The 20,338-nt window shown below is 40.9% G+C and overlaps 1 protein-coding gene across 1 annotated transcript; it reads left to right on the top strand.

The window, feature by feature from the left end:
* The first annotated feature begins 6,824 nt into the window (after positions 1 to 6,824).
* LOC149278769 (ras-related GTP-binding protein D-like) lies at positions 6,825 to 19,919 on the top strand. The gene is made up of 7 exons (XM_089501764.1): positions 6,825 to 6,957; positions 13,817 to 14,112; positions 16,556 to 16,755; positions 17,439 to 17,553; positions 18,388 to 18,530; positions 18,943 to 19,085; positions 19,762 to 19,919. Exons 1-7 carry the CDS (start codon positions 6,825 to 6,827, stop codon positions 19,917 to 19,919), a joined length of 1,188 nt encoding a protein of 395 aa, XP_089357890.1.
* The last annotated feature ends 419 nt before the right edge of the window (positions 19,920 to 20,338 follow it).

Here is a 20,338-nt window from a genome sequence, read left to right as displayed (position 1 = left end):
CAACTCTCCAACATCTACTGGAAAGCCAGGACAGTGGAGGCAGCATCAAAGGGAGTAACTTCATATTAATGTCCATGAAAGTAGGATACACAAGTCTGTTGGTTTTCAATGCATCGCACTGCAAACAAAACTAAAGTGGACTTCAAATACCTTGGCCTGGCAATTGAGTAAGTAGGAAAAATGTTTTGTAGGCCACTAGGTCTGTGCAAATCGTGCCCCACATTAAACTGTTTAATGGCTGAAATGCATCTCAATGATTGGGGCAACAAAAAAATACATATTTTCTGCTCCACATATCAAGCACACATACCCTTCTAAGTGTATTATTGTGTGTGTGTGTGTGCCTGCATGTATATATATTATATATTAATTATTTTTATTTGCTTGACCCGCACCACATTGCTAGAGCTAAAAATTCATCACATTACTAAACCTAGCCCAATATGCCCCTTCTATCAATAACAGTTTGTGTATTTTGAAGAACCCCATGATGATACTCAGCCTGCGTTAAAGTGATTAAAGGGGAATATTATTTACTTTAGGACTTAAATAAAATCTATATCTAGATGGTGAAGTTGTTGTAATAATAGTGATGATGTGGAGTATTTTGACATATTAGGGGTAAAAATATTTTTTCAATGCTCTTCAATTAAATGTTCTGTTCATTTTGGAAATGTCAACACCAATAAGTGCTGGACAGGTAGAGTTTACCTTTCACTGAACCTGTACACGGAATATTTCTGCTTTAGAAATAAAAAAACAAAAGCTAAATCCAAACACAAGGAGAATATGATCTGTGAGCTTTAATATTACTTATTCATTTTAATTATTAATCAAATGAAGCCACTGCTGCATAAAACAGACCTTGAAACATTATAGTAATGCAACACATATTGAATGGGTTGATTTCATAATGCAAAAAGAATAAAATCCTTGGAATAATACTCAGATATGGATTTTAACTCTTGTGGTGCAGGCATGTTCTGCAATGCAACACACTTCAATCCCATACCCTGCACACACCCATCTGGAAAACAAGGGACCACACTGATCTGCTATTTCCATACTGATCTATTATTGCCATACTGATCTGCTATTTCCATACTGATCTATTATTGCCATACTGATCTATTATTGCCATACTGATCTGCTATTGCCATAATGATCTATTATTGCCATACTGATCTGCTATTGCCATACTGATCTGCTAATGCCATAGTGATCTATTATTGCCATACTGATCTACTATTACTATACTGATCTGCTATTTCCATTCTGGAGCAAAGTGCAAGCAATGGATCACTCACTTTATATGTCACTCATTGCCCCACCTTTAGGATTCTACAATACAATAATTAGTCCAAAATGGTTTGAAAAATGCGCATTGAGATTTACTTTGTTGCAAGGCATTAATCCACTAGTTAATCTCGGAGACCTGTTGCTTTTCAAGGTGCGTACGTTTGTACATACGGGAATTTTCACCCCAGTTCTCCTGGCTGCTCCCCTGAGTTTTTCAAACTGTAGCCTCTGGTGTGGCCCACACTGTACACCCGCTGGTTACTGCCTAACAAGCTATGGCATATGCCACATGGCTAGCAGGAAAATCCCATGGCCAGGACGAGTTATATGCCACGCCTGGCCTCCCTTCTGCATCCCCACTGTACTTCATAACAACATGGCATGGAGACACTGGACTTACCTGTTGCCTTTTTCACAAGTAGGGTGGTTATCAGGAGTACACGAGATCCTAACAGTCAGGTAGCCTTCCAAGGGTACAAGACAGCCCTTCACCCCTCTAATAAGCTTCTTTTTCCTTCCAGCACATCGGTCTGGTGCGAAGAGCTAGCTGTTACTTCCTATACATCGCTTGCGTTGGCTTCCAGGTACTCCAGTGTTTCAACACGCAGCACTGCAATATCATCCAACTGTATCACTAGCGACACCTACTGGACGAGCTTTGAATCTCCGCACCAGCTAAACACTGAGCTCCCACCCTGCTGGTCAAAGAAATACTATATCATAGAATTACGTTTTGGTTTTTTGTTTCTGAGAAGGCTGTTATAAATGATATGTATAAATTTATATCACTTCATGTTTTCAAGGTATACATTACATGTGTGTACATTACATCTATTTATTTATATCAGTTCATGTTTTCAAGTTATACATTACATCTATGTACATTACATCTATTTATATCAGTTCATGTTTTCAAGGTATACATTACATGTATGTACATTACATCTATTTCTTTATATCAGTTCATGTTTTCAAGTTATACATTACATGTATGTACATTACATCTATTTCTTTATATCAGTTCATGTTTTTAAGGTACACATTACATGCACCCCGAGGCAACACTTTGCAGGGACAGCTATTACCAATCTCCCACAGGGGCACATTTGGTTTAGGGTGTAGTTATAGGCATGGTTATGTGACGTATATTCATGTAACTGAAGTATTAAGAAGGAGATATTTTATTGACACAATTTATAAACAAATTTCTATACACATTATTGTGACTAATGATCTACACTGAAGATGGTGATAGCATTTAGCGATAAAGGGCCAGTCGTGGGGGACATGGATATTGTTATAAAAAGTAAATATTGAAAATAAACAGGAGATAGAGCACATTTACAAGTGTTAAAACAGCAAATACACTTTGAAATATTATTGTTTTGTAATAATTTTAAAGAGGAGACATTTTGTTTATAGTCACCCTCTTTGCACAATGTTACCATATTCTGCAGTGCTGTGCATACTGACTGCCAATCAGAAGGAGCTGGGGAGATGTAATTCTGGAGCTGCAGCTTCTCTTTAACTATATTTTTTTAACTTTTTAAAGAATGCATATTAAATAACCTAGAAAGGTATGGGGTAATATTATCTCTTTAGTAAGCATGATGGCTAATTTCCATCCATTTTTTTCCAGTTTTTATTACATACTACATATCGTATGTACGGTATGTCACAGTCTAATAGTGGAGTCCAGTAGCAGGAATGCACACCCAATCTTGCAGGCCACACATCATTCAAGCAATGTGAGTAGGCAGAAGGAGAAGCATAGTCAGTCCAGATTCAGGGGAAGGCTGCACAAATTCATAGTCGGGTAAATAGGTATACCTCAAACGCAAAATAACAACCCACAGCACAAGCTCAAGAGGTCTCAAGAGTCACTGAGCAAGGAATACAGGACATAGGTAAATGCAGTTGATCAGTATTCACTGGCTACAGGTGGAAACACTGTGTGGTTAGCAATAATGGAGAGCAGGCGAGAAACAGCACAGTGTGAACTAAAAACCTGCTTGCAGCTACGAGGCTCCCAACTTCAAGTCCTATATCAGGCACAATCCTGATGAGCTGTTTTCGGGCCTGGGATGCAGATTGGAGCATAACCATGACAGATAATATGTTGTGGATAATTGTTTATTCATTCTAGATCAAATTTGAATACAAGGAATAGGAGAATTATATCTCACGTTCTGTTTGTTTTAAAGAAAACATGTTACATCCCTGGGTCTGTGAACAGAGTTCACCCTTTAACAGAGCTGGATATCTGGCAGAGATCCTGAACAAACTGGTTCTCTGCTCATTTATGAATAATCACCACGTTTATGAATAATTGCTAACAATAAACTAAAATTAATATTTTGTAGTCGGTGCGTCCTATATACCACACAGGAATAATGGATTAAAGATTCTCCTTGGTAGTAGAAGCCCAAGGTGCTAGTGCTTCAATAGCTCAGGAACAAGTGGGGGTATATCAAAATCTCCAGGAGTTATAGTGAATTGCAGGATCTCAAAACATCTTCTTCTGGGATTGTACTCATTGAAGGGATAAGGGCCCTGTTCCATTACATTGCAAGCAAAAGGCCTGCAAACCTGGTGTTGACTGGCATGTGAAAAAAATACATATCATGCATCCATGTTCTTACCAGCTGCTTCCATGTGAAGTGATAGCTGTACCAAACAATCTTCATACAGTGCTTCCATGTTGGACCTGCTGGTGGTCCAAAAGAACCTTGGGCATCAAGCTGCCTTGCCCTTAAGGTCAGCGAATCAGGCTTTTCTCCTCACTTGATCTTAGCCAAAAGGTAAAGTAGTGGAGGGTGAATCAAAAGTACCAATAAGAGCCACTGTGGGTCACTGGATCCCCAAAGCTTTATCTCCATACATGGGAACTTTCTAAATGATCTGACCTGGAGATTTTAACCCTTTAATAGCCCAATGCGAGAATTCTATGTATTGACTCTAAAACCAGTCCTCGTGGAAACCTTGAGTTGCCATTATTTAAAGATACCCTTAATTGAGCCATCTGCATTCAAGCAGAGATATGAACCTGTCAGGGTCCGAAACCCGAGACTCACCCGAATACCCGCCCACCGAAGGTACCAGCTCCCACGACGCTGCCATCACCACTGTCACCGCTCCTGATTACGCTGCTCTCTCCGATCCTGACCCTTGGCTATCGATTATTGATTACGCTGCTCTCGAAGATCCTGACCCTTGGCTATCGATTATTGATTAGGCTGCTCTCGCCGATCCTGACCCTTGGCTATCGATTATCGACTACGCTGCTCTCTCCATTCCTGACTTCTGGATGTCTTCATCGGGCATAGCTGTGTTTTGCTGATCAGCCCCTGCCTGTTGTGTATTATCCTGCATACGGGTTTCTCCTCCTGACAGAACCACAACATACAGGTAGCAAAAGCATCAACTAGTAATCTTATATATATGATCACAGCTATGTAGAGTAGGAAGAAGTCAGCTGTGACCCTGATATTCTGTCCTTCACCCGAGACCCTGAGATTGGGGCAAAAACCCGGAGACTCAGGGTCAAACCATGAGAGTTCCTAAGTATGTTTATCTCCTGGGGCCACTCTCTCAGAAGGGATATATGAACAATTCATCCCTCCCTGGCCAAAAATTATGTTAGATGGCCAAATCTTCTTGGTCTTCCTCTGAAAAAGGGAACCACTGGAGCCTTCGAGGGGAGACAGGAGCCATGTATTTAATTACATTCAATAAAAAATATCAATAGACACACATGCATTTAAAAAAGTGCAACACGTGAGTTCAATCTTCTGTTTGGACACTAGATGGTGACCAATCAGTACTAAAACCTGCGCAAATGTTTCTATCACAAATAATTTCTAGGTTTTGTGCACCTTAAGGAGATCATCACATTCACAAGTTTCAGTCAGCTTTTGTAGTTCACTAATAAGCACATTGCGTGTGTCTATAATATATATATATATATATATATATATACACACATATACAGTATATTACACATGTAAGAATGGACATATAAGAGTTTGTATGTGAGTGTATCATAACAGGTGTGAATTTCGTGAGGGTTTGTATATCTTTTTTTAAGAGTGTCTTTCTATGGATTTTGCCCTGGGCATCTGATGGCCTAAGGCTGACCTTTACACATGCCTTTGACAGTAGAGGTTAATAGAAGAACATAGTCAGCGTATAAAAGGATAGTATTATGTCAAGGTAGAGGAAGGATTAACTGTGTTAGCTTAGGCAGTAAAACCGGAATGTGACTGTGAAAGTGACTATGAGGCACGGGGATGATCTTAAACTAAATGACACCCCAGGCAAGAATAATGTCTACTGGCCACCTTTTTTTTACATTTTGAAATTAAATAAAATTAAAATTTATTGAGGAAACATTCTGTTATGGATGAATATGTCTTCACAATAAAACACATGATTCTACCTTACTGTATATATTAAACAGTAAGGTAGAATAATGCGAATGTGTTTAATGCTCTAGGACCCCTTGACTGTCTTTATGAAACCAGCATAGGTGCCCACCCTCTCAAATGCCCCTCTAACTAATGAATGACATGCCTGGGATGCCTAGTACCAAGACAGGTCCTGATGAGACGCCTCTGTGATATAGCATATCTTTGTTACATACCTTTGTTATAATTTGCGTTTTTCATTTCATCGAGTATGGCTTATGATGGGTCATGGACCATGGGTCAGGGTACCCAGTAGGCTGTTCTTTATTTCTGAAAATCTAAAGAACAGACTGAAAGAGTACTCTCGGGGAATTTAAACATGCTCGGGCTAGGCATAAAGCCATCCTGAATCTAAGACATGACCAAGGAATGAAGAGTCTTTACAACAGGAAAAACGAGCAGATATATGGGCCGAATGGTTCGTATCTGCCTTCAAGCTTCTTCGTAACTACAATAATACGCTCCTAACAATAGATTATACTTTACTGCTATCTGAGCATCATCAGAATTCTAGTGCCAGAACAGGTCCCAAGCATCTGGTTGGACATTTCATGTCCAGGACAGCTTCCCTTCCCAAAAGTCAGCAAAGTAACCAGACATATCAGCTACATACCATGGGGCAATAGTCCTACTTATATACCACCACACCATATTATATTAAAATAACATTTTGTAGAAAAGAAGTAAATGCAGTAAATGTGTACCAGTCAGTTGATTGCAATTGCAGTTATTATGTCTGAGGATTAAATGTTAGGGTATTACTCACCCATCTAGCACTGAAATGGTTACAATAATGAATCATGGACCAAGAAGCACACCTGTTGTATTTGGCTGTGTTGTGTGAGTGTGAGTGTGTGTGTGTGATGCCCCATAGACTGCACAGTAAACTGTTTCAGCAGCTCTGAGCCTGGTGTCAGGTGACTGGGTCACGCAGTCTCTTTCTGCATTCTGTTGGGGGTAGCTGCTGAGAGCTGCCCTGGGATCTGGAAAAGAACAGGAACAAGTGTGATCACGAAGCCCTGTGCAATAAACCGAAAGGGAGTTACACACTCGGAACGAATGAGTCTGTATGTGAAAAGCCGACAGGAGGAAGAGGAGGATGATGAAGAAGATGACGTGGTCAGGATCTCGGATTATGGAGATAGAGAATCCTTCACGGATGGGGACCCAGGGACTGAGGAAGACGAAGAAGGTACAGAAACCCGTGTGGTTTATATTCTTCTTTTCACATGGAAAGCAGATGCGTAGCTTAGATTGTGTGTCTTGTTGGTGGTGACAGAAAACAGAAAAACTCCCCCATCACTATTAACGCGCACTTCCAGCCTCAGCAACTATGTAAGAAAGAAAGACTGCCGGATATATATTAGGTAAATCACCATGACCTCTGGAGCAGTAGGAGGCTGACATGTTTCTCATAAAGAGACCCAGGAATGTGCGATGGTGCAGCCTGCAAAGCGTCATAAATTGCTCTCTGGCTACAAGGGGCTGGTCTGGAGCTGTCAGCAGCAGCTGACACTCACAGCTAATGCCAAAGGGTGGGCGTGTAACTATGCCTTGGGGGGGGTGGGGGTGCCATAGGGTGTGTGTATGTGCGATGGGGTGTGTAACTATGCAATTGGGTGTGTACCTATGACATGGGGTTTGTGTGTAACTATGCCATGGGGTGTGTAACTATGCCATAGGGTGGGTGTGTAACTATGACATGGGGTGTGTAACTATGCCATAGGGTGTGTAACTATGCCATAGGGTGGGTGTTTTTAGTTATGCCATGGGGTGTGTAACTATGCCATGGGGTGTGTAACTATGCCATGGGGTGTGTAACTATGCCACAGGGTGGGTGTTTTTAGTTATGCCATGGGGTGTGTAACTATGCCATGGGGTGTGTAACTATGCCATGGGGTGTGTAACTATGCCATAGGGTGGGTGTGTAACTATGACATGGGGTGTGTAACTATGCCATAGGGTGGGTGTTTTTAGTTATGCCATGGGGTGTGTAACTATGCCATGGGGTGTGTAACTATGCCATGGGGTGTGTAACTATGCCATAGGGTGGGTGTGTAACTATGCCTTGGGGGGGTGCCATAGGGTGTGTGTATGTGCGATGGGGTGTGTAACTATGCAATTGGGTGTGTACCTATGACATGGGGTTTGTGTGTAACTATGCCATGGGGTGTGTAACTATGCCATAGGGTGGGTGTGTAACTATGACATGGGGTGTGTAACTATGCCATAGGGTGTGTAACTATGCCATAGGGTGGGTGTTTTTAGTTATGCCATGGGGTGTGTAACTATGCCATGGGGTGTGTAACTATGCCATGGGGTGTGTAACTATGCCATAGGGTGGGTGTTTTTAGTTATGCCATGGGGTGTGTAACTATGCCATGGGGTGTGTAACTATGCCATGGGGTGTGTAACTATGCCATAGGGTGGGTGTGTAACTATGACATGGGGTGTGTAACTATGCCATAGGGTGTGTAACTATGCCATAGGGTGGGTGTTTTTAGTTATGCCATGGGGTGTGTAACTATGCCATGGGGTGTGTAACTATGCCATGGGGTGTGTAACTATGCCATAGGGTGGGTGTGTAACTATGCCTTGGGGGGGTGCCATAGGGTGTGTGTATGTGCGATGGGGTGTGTAACTATGCAATTGGGTGTGTACCTATGACATGGGGTTTGTGTGTAACTATGCCATGGGGTGTGTAACTATGCCATAGGGTGGGTGTGTAACTATGACATGGGGTGTGTAACTATGCCATGGGGTGTGTAACTATGCCGTGGGTGTGTAACTATGCCATGGGGTGTGTAACTATGCCATGGGGTGTGTAACTATGCCATAGGGTGGGTGTTTTTAGTTATGCCATGGGGTGTGTAACTATGCCATGGGGTGTGTAACTATGCCATGGGGTGTGTAACTATGCCATAGGGTGGGTGTGTAACTATGACATGGGGTGTGTAACTATGCCATAGGGTGTGTAACTATGCCATAGGGTGGGTGTTTTTAGTTATGCCATGGGGTGTGTAACTATGCCATGGGGTGTGTAACTATGCCATGGGGTGTGTAACTATGCCATAGGGTGGGTGTGTAACTATGCCTTGGGGGGGTGCCATAGGGTGTGTGTATGTGCGATGGGGTGTGTAACTATGCAATTGGGTGTGTACCTATGACATGGGGTTTGTGTGTAACTATGCCATGGGGTGTGTAACTATGCCATAGGGTGAGTGTGTAACTATGACATGGGGTGTGTAACTATGCCATAGGGTGTGTAACTATGCCATAGGGTGGGTGTTTTTAGTTATGCCATGGGGTGTGTAACTATGCCATGGGGTGTGTAACTATGCCATAGGGTGGGTGTTTTTAGTTATGCCATGGGGTGTGTAACTATGCCATGGGGTGTGTAACTATGCCATGGGGTGTGTAACTATGCCATAGGGTGGGTGTTTTTAGTTATGCCATGGGGTGTGTAACTATGCCATGGGGTGTGTAACTATGCCATGGGGTGTGTAACTATGCCATAGGGTGGGTGTGTAACTATGACATGGGGTGTGTAACTATGCCATAGGGTGGGTGTTTTTAGTTATGCCATGGGGTGTGTAACTATGCCATGGGGTGTGTAACTATGCCATGGGGTGTGTAACTATGCCATGGGGTGTGTAACTATGCCATAGGGTGTGTAACTATGCCATAGGGTGTGTAACTATGCCATAGGGTGGGTGTTTTTAGTTATGCCATGGGGTGTGTAACTATGCCATGGGGTGTGTAACTATGCCATGGGGTGTGTAACTATGCCATAGGGTGGGTGTTTTTAGTTATGCCATGGGGTGTGTAACTATGCCATGGGGTGTGTAACTATGCCATGGGGTGTGTAACTATGCCATAGGGTGGGTGTGTAACTATGACATGGGGTGTGTAACTATGCCATAGGGTGTGTAACTATGCCATAGGGTGGGTGTTTTTAGTTATGCCATGGGGTGTGTAACTATGCCATGGGGTGTGTAACTATGCCATGGGGTGTGTAACTATGCCATAGGGTGGGTGTTTTTAGTTATGCCATGGGGTGTGTAACTATGCCATGGGGTGTGTAACTATGCCATGGGGTGTGTAACTATGCCATAGGGTGGGCAGCTATTAACTTCTGACAAAGGACACTTGACACAGGATAAATAAAATCTGAAGTAATTAGATACCCAGTTTGTGTTTTATTTTGCGCTGACCATTTTCTATTTACACTGTAGTTTACCATGTTACTGGGCAACAGGTACCATAGGGATAACTAGGGGAAGTTGTATCTTCTTCATCTAAATATATCTTAATCTGAGAATAATGTCTCAGATTAATGTTTTATATGTAAAACAAATATATGTGATGCCCCTTCTAAAAATCTGGGTGATACCACCTGAAGCTCACAAGAATTGGACATTTATACTTAAATATTGGGGGTATGATTAGTGAACCATTAAGGTGTACTGTATGTAGATAGAGCAGGGGCCAGATTCAATGTCATGAGTAACTATCCTTACACAGATTTCAATGCAAAAATTATATATTTTATCCAAGTTAATGAGTCTAGGCTAATATATCTCTGTTTTTATCTCTGTTTATGTTGCAATCCATGGCAGGAATGCTATTCAATAGCTATAGATATGTCTGTCATATGTGAGCGCGAAAGTGTGTTCTAGATATTAAACAGGCACAGGAACTTCCCATTGATTTTCAATCTGATTCCTTCATACCTCCACGTCTATAACCCCCTTAGATCCCAACACAAGCTCTGTTATTTTTTTTCATAGTCTGCTACCATACAGAAACTTTTATTATCTAATAATTAAAAAAAACTGAAGAAAGCCAAAACGTGACATTTGGAGATGGTGGTAGTTTGTGCCCTGGCTTCAGATTTTAACAGCTAACAAGAATCACTTTTTTCCTCGTTTCATATAGTTATATGCAACCTAAGGCCAGACAGGAATGAAATATCATCTGTTTTTTTGGCAATATTTCCTATGGGTAATTCCTTTATTTGTTTTCATACTTAGGTAGGGTACATGGCATCACACATGAACATGGCAGCTGTGCATCATTATCTCACGCGCCACCTATGTTACGTTAGCAATGGCGTGATGTCATAGGGCACAGGACACTCTGTACCCTCTCCTGATTCATACAACAGGCTTCTCCCTGTCTCCGTCTCTGCTGGGTTGTCAGCAGGCCTGGACTGGGACAAAAAATAGGCCAGGGCATTTAAGCCCGAGCAGCCCATATTTATTTATTTATTGTTAAAGCCCACCCTTCATGTACCATCTTTGCATTAACTCATTCACGCAAATCATTAACACATTCATTAATGCAGTCTCACAAATCATTCACACAATTCATCCACACATTAATTAATTCATTCATTCTAATACGCATTCACACTACCCCCTCTCCCCATCTTATCTGCCCCTTCTCACTGTTCCCCCTTTTCACTATGTACCCCTTCTCACTGCACCCCCCTCCCTCACCCTACTTACCTTGTTGCCGGAGCAAGCAGCAACTGCGGCCGGGCCCGCGGCAGGACCGGACTAACTGGGCCTATGCGGCCTCTACGGCCGCATTAACGCAGGGCATAAGGGGCGCCTGCCCCTTAAGCCCGCCGCAACTGCGACCGCCACTCTAAGGGGCCGGGAAGCCCAACCAGGGCCGGCCTTAGGGGTCAGCGGCCGCACAGGGCTTACATTAAAACATTGGGGTTTTTTTTTTAACTTTATTTAACATCCTCCATGGATGTTAAATAAAGTAAAAATAAAAAATAAAACCCCGATGTTTTAATTTAAACCCTGTGCGGCCGCACACCCGTAAGGCAGGCCCTGGTGGGGGCTTCCCGACCCCTAAGAGTGGACCCGGACCCGGACCCGGTCGCAGTTGCGGCGGGCTTAAGGGGCAGATGCCCCTTATGCCCTGCGTTAATGCGGCCGTAGAGGCCGCATAGGCCCAGTCAGTTCGGTCCTGACTGGGCCTATTTTAAGGTAGGGGCCTGGAGCTGCAGCTCCATCAGCCCCTAAGTCAATCCGGCCCGGCCCACCCTGGCCCGATGGCCAGTCCGGGCCTGGTTGTCAGTATTACTATGCTGCACACATACTTTTTTGGTCTTGTTAAAAGTGGTAGCAGGTGTCTTGTTGCCCTGCAGTTTAAGAGAGCAAGTTCCTTATTTGTTATTCAGATGTATAGCACACACTGGTAATTCATATTATTACCAGTAAATATGTATTACTTCAAGCAAACGATAGCAGGAAGGAGTCTTTTTGCCTTGAAGTATGAAAACAAAGCACATTATAACTTCATACCTCCCAAGTGTCCTTCCTTAGCATAGTCCCTCCTTAGAATGGAAATTCTAAGTCCCCGTTTACTCCCTCTGATGTCCCTCTTTTCTAGAAGCTCAAAATGTTTGGCGAGTATGATAGTGTCAGTTCTTCATAAAAGTTATTATAATGTGTATATCAAGAGCATTAAACGATATTCATAAATCTCCATTGTCATTGTCTTAGAGATTTAGATTAAAACGTTATGTCAGAATTGGCATATCTAATCAACGTCCTCTCCTGAAGTTATCCGTTGTCCTCATCTACCCTTATCCGTTGTCCTCATCTACACTTACAGAAGCTGCCTAAACCAATCATCAATGTTCAGCAACTGTAAAAAAGGAGATGAATAATAATGTTACTATTTATTGACTTCTATAGTGCTATCATATTCAGCATCATACAATGGGTAAAATGGACATAACTAGCAGTGCATCACAAAACAATTAAGACTTACAGAAACAAAAGATGGGGAACATTTATTAAATAAATAATATCAATGGATATATGTACAGACTGACAGCATGAGTGAGCATAGGGAAGGTGATGTGGAGGTATATAGGAAGAGAGTTGTTAACCTTGCAGTTGAAAGGCTTCATTAAATAAGTGGGTCTTAAGAGACTATAGACAGTGCTATGCATCAAGTATCCTAAAATTAGAAAACATTTGATTATTACACGTAGGGTTTTAAAAGTATGTGTTGGCAGATCCACTTTAAATGTCATGCCATGTGCCAGTTGGTAGCATCTGTGCTGTAGAAACACATAGTAACAGCCAAGTTTGATGTTTATGCAGGGCTGTCACACTGTTTCTGGAACGTAAAACTACATTAAACTACTTTCTGCTCGACCGTCCATTTGTTGAGTATTAATAGCGCACAGAAAATCAAAGCTCTGATCCTTCAGCAAAGCTTGTCTTGCTCAACATAGAAAACATTCCTAAGCATTGTAACTAGTATTTGATGAGTTCTGGGTGTAACTGATGTGTTTTTCATGACCTGTGGGGAGGTATTTACTTGTTTTAATTGTGTTCTCAATCCAGGAAAACAATGAACAATTAACTGCTTGGTTTAGAGCTAGATCAGCATGAGATCTGATAATTCTTTATATATATAGTTGTCTATAGTTGGACATATATACCGTATTTGCTCGATTATAAGACGACTGCCCAAAATTTCAATATTAATTTAGGAAAAAAAGAAAAAGCCTGAATATAAGAAAAAAAGTTTTACTAGTAAATATTAATTCACATGTAAACTATTTTTTCATATTTAATAGAAACTATGATTGAGAAAAATGCATTTTTTGTTTTTATTTCCTTTTATTTGCCAACCTGACCCCCAGTTATGCACATCTGCCCCCCAGATATGCCATACACCCCCCTTATATGGGCGTCTTAGAAGAAGACCTAGAATATAAGACAATGGTTATTTTTCAGAGCATTTGCTTATAATCGAGCAAATACGGTAATTTCCTACCAGATGAATATGTAGAATTGAAAATGTGAACAAGCCAGCCAAACATCTTCAAATTACATTTTAAATTAATGTTGTATTGTGGTTTACGCCTCTTGTGCCTATCTAGCCACCTTGCGCATGAATTAATGTGATTTTTTTTTTTAGAGGTTTTAAAGATTGTTAAAATTATAGATAATTAACATTCAAAGCTATTTGCATGCCTCATTAATAATACATTATTTATTTATTTATTTTAGTCTTAGACTTTACTGATCCATTCACTACAGAGGTGAAGCCAAGAATTCTTCTAATGGGATTACGGAGAAGTGGCAAGTCTTCAATTCAAAAAGTGGTGTTCCATAAAATGTCGCCCAATGAGACACTTTTTCTAGAAAGTACCAATAAAATCTGCAGAGAGGATGTATCCAACAGCTCATTCGTGAACTTTCAGATTTGGGATTTTCCTGGACAGATTGATTTTTTTGACCCAACATTTGACTATGAAATGATTTTCAGAGGAACAGGAGCACTGATATTTGTTATAGATTCGCAGGTAAAAGCCACTGTCCTGGGCTGGGCTGGACTGCTCCTAGGCACTTTCACTTCACAAAAATAGCACTTACAGGGGAACGGGGGAGATTTAGCAGGACAGAAATTTGTGGCAAAGGTGGCATTCTATGACAGTGTCACATTTAAAGCTCAGTGAATGCCATTCTATTTCCGATTTTTTCTATGGCAATTTCATGCCTATGTGCTTTTTTACTCCTGTTAGCAATAGATGTGGCCAGGGCTAATGATATACAGTAGAACACACCGTAGCACACACCATATGCTCACACACACACACTAAAACAAAAGCACAAATTATCTAGCAAACACTAACATACACACTGACTCTTACACTATACAGTATATATACACACATCAATCAGCCATAACATTATGACCACTGATCTTGTTATCATGGCACCTGTCAGTGGATGGGATATATCAGGCAGCAAGTGAACATTTCTTCATCAAAGTTGATGTGTTAGAAGCAGAAAAAGGACAAAGAGTAAGGATCTAAGCAACCTTGACAAGGGCTAAATTGTTATGGCTAGACAACTGGGTCAGAGTATCTCCTAAACAGCAGCTCTTGTCCCAGTCTGCAGTGGTCAGTATCTATCAAAAGTGGTCCAATGAAGGAAAGCAGGGCAACAGGGTCACGGGTGGCCAAGGCTCATTGATGCACGTGGGGGCGAAGGCTGGCCCGTGTGGTCAAATCCAACAGAAGAGCTACTGTAGCTTAAATTGCTGAAAAATTTAATGCTGGTTCAGATTGAAAGGTGTCAGCACACACAGTGCATCGCAGTTTATTGCATATGGGACTGTATAGATCAGTCAGGGTGCCAATGCTGACCCCTGTCCACTGCTGAAAGCACCTAAATGAGCATAAAAACGGACCATGGAGCAGTAGAAGGTGGCTTAGTCTGATGAATCACATTTTCTTTTGCATCGCGTGGATTGCCGGGTGCGTGTGTGTCGATTACCTGGTGAACGCATGGCACCAGGATGCACTATGGCAAGAAGGCAAGCCTGCGAAATCAGTGTGATACTTTGGGCAATGTTCGGCTGGGAAACCTTGGGTCCTGCCATTCATGTGAATATTACTTTAACACGTACCACCTACCTAAGCATTGTTGCAGACCATGTACATGGTATTCCTAAGCAAAAATGGTTCAGAAACGGTTTGAGAAAGGTGTTGACTTGGCCGCCAAATTCCCCAGACCTAAACTCAATCGAGCATCTGTGGGATGTGCTGGACAAACAAGTCTGATCCATGGAGGCCCCACCTTACAATTTACAGGATTTAAAGGATCATCTGCTAACGTCTTACTGCCAGATAACACAGCATATCTTTAGAGGTCTAGTGGAATCCATTCCTCGACAGGTCAGGGCTGTTGCGTTGGCAAAAGGAGGACCTGCACACTATTAGGAAGGTGGTCATAATGTAATAGTTGATCAGTATTATATATATTATATATATATAATGTTAGAGTCTGTGTGTACATTATATATGCATATGCAATGTATTCTAACACAACAGTACACATACATACATACACAAACACACACACTCTTTTCCCCCTTCACCTCTTACCTCCTGTCACTCATGCAGCTTGTTCTCAACTCTCATAACAAAAAATGCCAGGCCCCCCTGCAAGATGTAGAATTAGGACTCCCATGCACACTAACATACTTCCAAACATACAGTAACATACTTATTTCCCCTAACACACACAAAACCTAACTTTGTTTGCTGGGGGGGGGGGTAGGCAGGTGCCAGCTCTTCTGCTTCCTTCATAGCACTCAGACTCAGCATGTTGGCACTGAGGAAGTGCGGTCTCTGTTACTTGTCTCTACAACTGCTGGGGCAGAACCCACTGGGTCCCAGTACACCAGTAACAGACTTTTGGTCATATAGTATATTTTATACATTCCTTAAGAATTTGGACTTAAAGGAGGAACTACATTCCAACAAAAAATGTACTAGTACCTGCTAAGTATTCATACATCTATCAAACTTTTTTTGCTAATATTTGCGATCTTGTCACACCTTTCCATAAGAATTGCTCTTAAAATGATTTACGGTAGTTGAGTCGTCCGTAGGTCTTTTGTTCCTGCAATTGCGGGGGTTTCCAAGATAATGTGCTACACACCCCCATCCAGAAGTGCCTAGTAAAATTGTAAATCCTCTCAACCTTTTCTCCACTTCCATTGCTCATTTTGTTTCTTCTTTGCTACCCCTTTAGCCTATATATCCTCATTTATTTTGATTTGGTTTTATGCACGACTATTTGACATGATACATTTGACTTTAAGTTCTACTTGGTAAAACCCTGTCCATTGCATTTTGCCTTAACAGAATTATGATTATATTCTTGAGGGCAATTATAAAAAAGTATTACAAAAAAGTAAAATGTAATTCTATATGTGTTTCTTTCTGTGTTTTTCAGGATGATTACATGGAAGCCCTTGCTAGACTTCACCTAACTGTGACTAGTGCATATAAAGTGAACCCAGATATTAATTTTGAGGTGTTTATCCATAAAGTGGATGGTCTGTCAGATGACCACAAAATTGAAACCCAAAGGGATATCCATCAGCGGGCTAATGATGATCTTGTGGATGCTGGACTGGAGAAAATCCATCTCAGGTAGGAGGCCATAAATCAATGTCAATTAATACTAACCTCAAATTATTTTGTACCCCAGAGTGGAGTAAGTCTTTCCTTTGAACACGTATTCACAATCTATATTAGCATTAAAATATAAAACTGTGGTTTTAAATTTAGTGGAAAAAAAAGCTTTTCCTTTCAGTGCTTAGGATTCTTCCCAAAGAGGCTACCACTGCTGGAAAAGAAAAAAAAACGAACACAAAACTGCTACTGGCAAGTGTAGAGGGTGCTTGTTTTATTTTTAATGTAGTTTTTACTTTTTAAAGTTATTTTAAATTATGTTTTGGTTTTTTTAGCATTTCTTTGGATGGCTCTCATTATAGAGCAGTGCAACTAGGGACCCCATTGGGTGTATATCCCAAGGATGTCCCATGTAAGTAGGGGGTACCTGTGATGATTTTACAGTGACATCACTATAGTCCCTATAAATATTTATTTTTTCACATTTTACATTTTTTATGCTCAATTAAGCATATTACAATACAACACCTCTCTATGGTATTTTCTATAGCTACCACGTCTAGCAAGACCTCCCGCACTCCATGCTAGAAGGTAGAAGCAGGGGAAAAAAACAAGTAAATATATCTACAATTGTTTAGCTATTATTATTTTGTGCAGACTTAAAGTATATAAAACTAAAGTTACATATCGTTTTGTTACAGCTTTTACCTCACCAGCATTTATGACCATTCAATCTTTGAAGCTTTCAGTAAAGTTGTACAGAAATTAATTCCACAGCTTCCAACATTAGAAAACCTGCTGAACATCTTTATTTCTGTAAGTAAATAGTGTTTTCTGGAAAGTAGCATGTTCCACAATGACTCATTTGAGTGGCCAAACAATGTTTAATTTGTTGAGTAATTAACACATCTACAATTGCTGCTATTGCTGACTTGTTGAAATAAACAGGAATACAAATGACAATGTATGTAGGTCAGCAGACAGTAAGCAAAGCTTAATAACTTGCCTAAGGGCCGGCCTTAGGGGTGTGCGACCCGTGCGGCCACACAGGGCGCCATGGCAACAGGGGCGCCTGCCCGGGACTTTTTTTTTTTTTTTACTTTATTTAACATGGAGGAGGTGAAATAAAGTTAAAACAAAAAAACCCCCGGTGTTTTAATTTAAGTCCCGAGCAGGGGCGCCAAGCGGTCGCTCATGAAGTTTTCAGCAACCGCTCGGCGCCCCTCACTCTCCGTGACGCCGTCGTGGTGCTGGCGTTTCATGCTGAGTGTCGGATTCTGGCGCTCAGCTGTGAAGCGCGCAGAGCGGGAAGACGGATGCCTCCCGCTCCCACCATAGGACTCTGGCAACAAGGTAAGTAAGGATAGGGAGAGGGGGTAGATAGTGAGAAGGGGCAGAGGTGGTAGATAGTGAGAAGTGGCAGAGCGGGGAGATTTTTTTTATTTTTTTTGGGATGGGGGGCGCCAGAGGAGTAGTCTGCACAGGGCGCCAGAACACTTAAGGCCGGCTCTGACGCTATTGACCTGTGCCAGCAGGGGCTGTTGGCTGGGACATGAAGGCTTCATCTAACCTGTACTACAGCTAACCTGTCTGAGTTAGGGGATTGTATATCGGCATTATTTTTCAGTAACGGTAAATTTTCTCTTGTAGAATTCCGGTATAGAAAAGGCATTCCTGTTTGATGTAGTCAGTAAGATATACATTGCAACAGACAGCACTCCGGTGGACATGCAGACCTATGAGCTATGCTGTGATATGATTGATGTAGTTATTGATATCTCATGCATTTATGGGTAGGTGATACCAAGTTAATTCACTGTGAGGATGATGGATATTTGCAATAGGCTTCCAGCAGAAGTGGTGGATTTCACGCATAATACAAACATGAACATTAAACAATACTAAAAATCTAACAAGGTTTGAGGTTTTTATAGAAAGACTGCTGGACAGATGAGCTAAACTTTCTTGTGTGTCATCATATCCAGTGTTTCTACATCCGATTTTAGTAAGTACTTGACCACACGCATTTTGCATTGTGAAACATGTTTATTCTAGAAAACTGATTTGATTAATCACTCATTTGATGAAAATATAAGAACATATACGATTACAATGTAAATTGATTCTTAGATCTGAAAAAGGTACAGCTGAACCCGCTTAGTAATGTATTGATTTTGCATTTATTTCCCTCTATTGTGTTTCCAGGCTGGATGGAGAGGGGACACCTTATGACAAAGAATCTCTGGCAATCATAAGGCTTAACAACACTACGGTTTTGTATCTGAAAGAGGTGACAAAATTCCTAGCTCTTGTGTGTTTTGTTCGAGAAGAGAGTTTTGAAAGGAAAGGTAATATTCATTCTTTTTTAAAAGTGCCCATCAGTATATCTGCACCATCTTCGCACTAAACTCAACCAAAAAATAAATATAATAGTGTATGTGGTCTATAAAGAAAGGTTGCCCAAACTAGTCAAGTTAGACCTGTTAACAGAAGCAAATTGAAAGCTGTCTATACCCTTGATTGAGATTTAACTATAAGATATGAATGAGAGATTTCTGTTTTTAGACCAAATGTTAGTCCAGAATGACACCACTCCGGCAATAAACCATGTGAACATTTGTTTTAAACTGGTAACAGATAAAACTCTGAAAAGGCACTGCAATTTGACCTAGTCATAATCTGCATTTTGTGGCACTACATTTTGAGAGCTTAAGACAGCTCAGAGCATTAGAGATGAGCTCATAGAAGCTTGGTGATAAATCTGACTGCTTGAGAGTATTGAATCCCACGATACATTAACTATTCGCACCTAAAAAAACACTTCATAAAGCCCCTGCATTTTTTATTATTTTTTTATTTGATTAATTCAAAATTATAGCAGAGTTAAGTAACATACTTAGTATTCATTTTCATAATCTTCTGGACATCTGTTGTACCAGTGTGAAACAAATTGTATGCTGCTCTAACAAACCATTATTTCCAAGAATTAAATAATTTCTCCCTTCCTCTTTTTTTTTTGAATAGGATTAATTGACTACAATTTCCATTGCTTTCGCAAAGCTATTCAAGAAGTATTTGAAATCCGAGTTAAAGTTCTGAGATCTCGAAAACATTTGAACCACATAAGGAGCAGAAGGTTGTCAGCTGTGAATGGTACATCAAGAACTCCTTCCCAGACCTAGAGAAGTACACAAACTGTTAGAAGCAGTGACAGTTACTTCAATGTTATTACATTACAAAAACTGTTGAAGTAATTCACACATTGGTGTGTTCAGGAGACGCTGGCAAAAAACTGGTCAAGAGCTCATTGGTCTCAGTAAATATTTATTTACTAGGCATAAAAAATAACAAAACTAGTACATATCAACAAATTGGCTTTGATGTGTCTGACATGCCGAACACTTTGTGTGCTTCGCACTTACTGAGGCGCTTAATTATAGGCCAATGATGATTAGTCACAATGTGTGAAAAAGTTTCACAAATGTGGAACGTAAACACTTAAATACAATGATTGTCATTACATAAAAAAAACAAAGCATTGAATCTATTTTTCTGCCTTTTCTAGGCCTTCCTGTTATATTGTTATGTTTTTACAAATGTA

The sequence above is a fragment of the Sceloporus occidentalis genome, unplaced genomic scaffold (genome assembly GCF_023333645.1).
Source record: "Sceloporus occidentalis isolate IW3139 unplaced genomic scaffold, rSceOcc1.0.p SCAF_181, whole genome shotgun sequence".
Taxonomy (NCBI): domain Eukaryota; kingdom Metazoa; phylum Chordata; class Lepidosauria; order Squamata; family Phrynosomatidae; genus Sceloporus; species Sceloporus occidentalis.
Note: the sequence above shows the minus strand (reverse complement) of the source record. Positions and strands in the feature narration are given on the sequence as shown.

What these genes read in the sequence shown, in the direction of transcription:
- LOC149278769 (XM_089501764.1), top strand. Translation starts at nt 6,825, where the DNA reads ATGAGTCTGTATGTGAAAAGCCGACAGGAGGAAGAGGAGGATGATGAA. An exon ending in TGCTGAACATCTTTATTTCT is followed by an intron (nt 17,554 to 18,387) that starts GTAAGTAAATAG and finishes TTTCTCTTGTAG; the next exon opens with AATTCCGGTATAGAAAAGGC. An exon ending in GATATCTCATGCATTTATGG is followed by an intron (nt 18,531 to 18,942) that starts GTAGGTGATACC and finishes TTGTGTTTCCAG; the next exon opens with GCTGGATGGAGAGGGGACAC.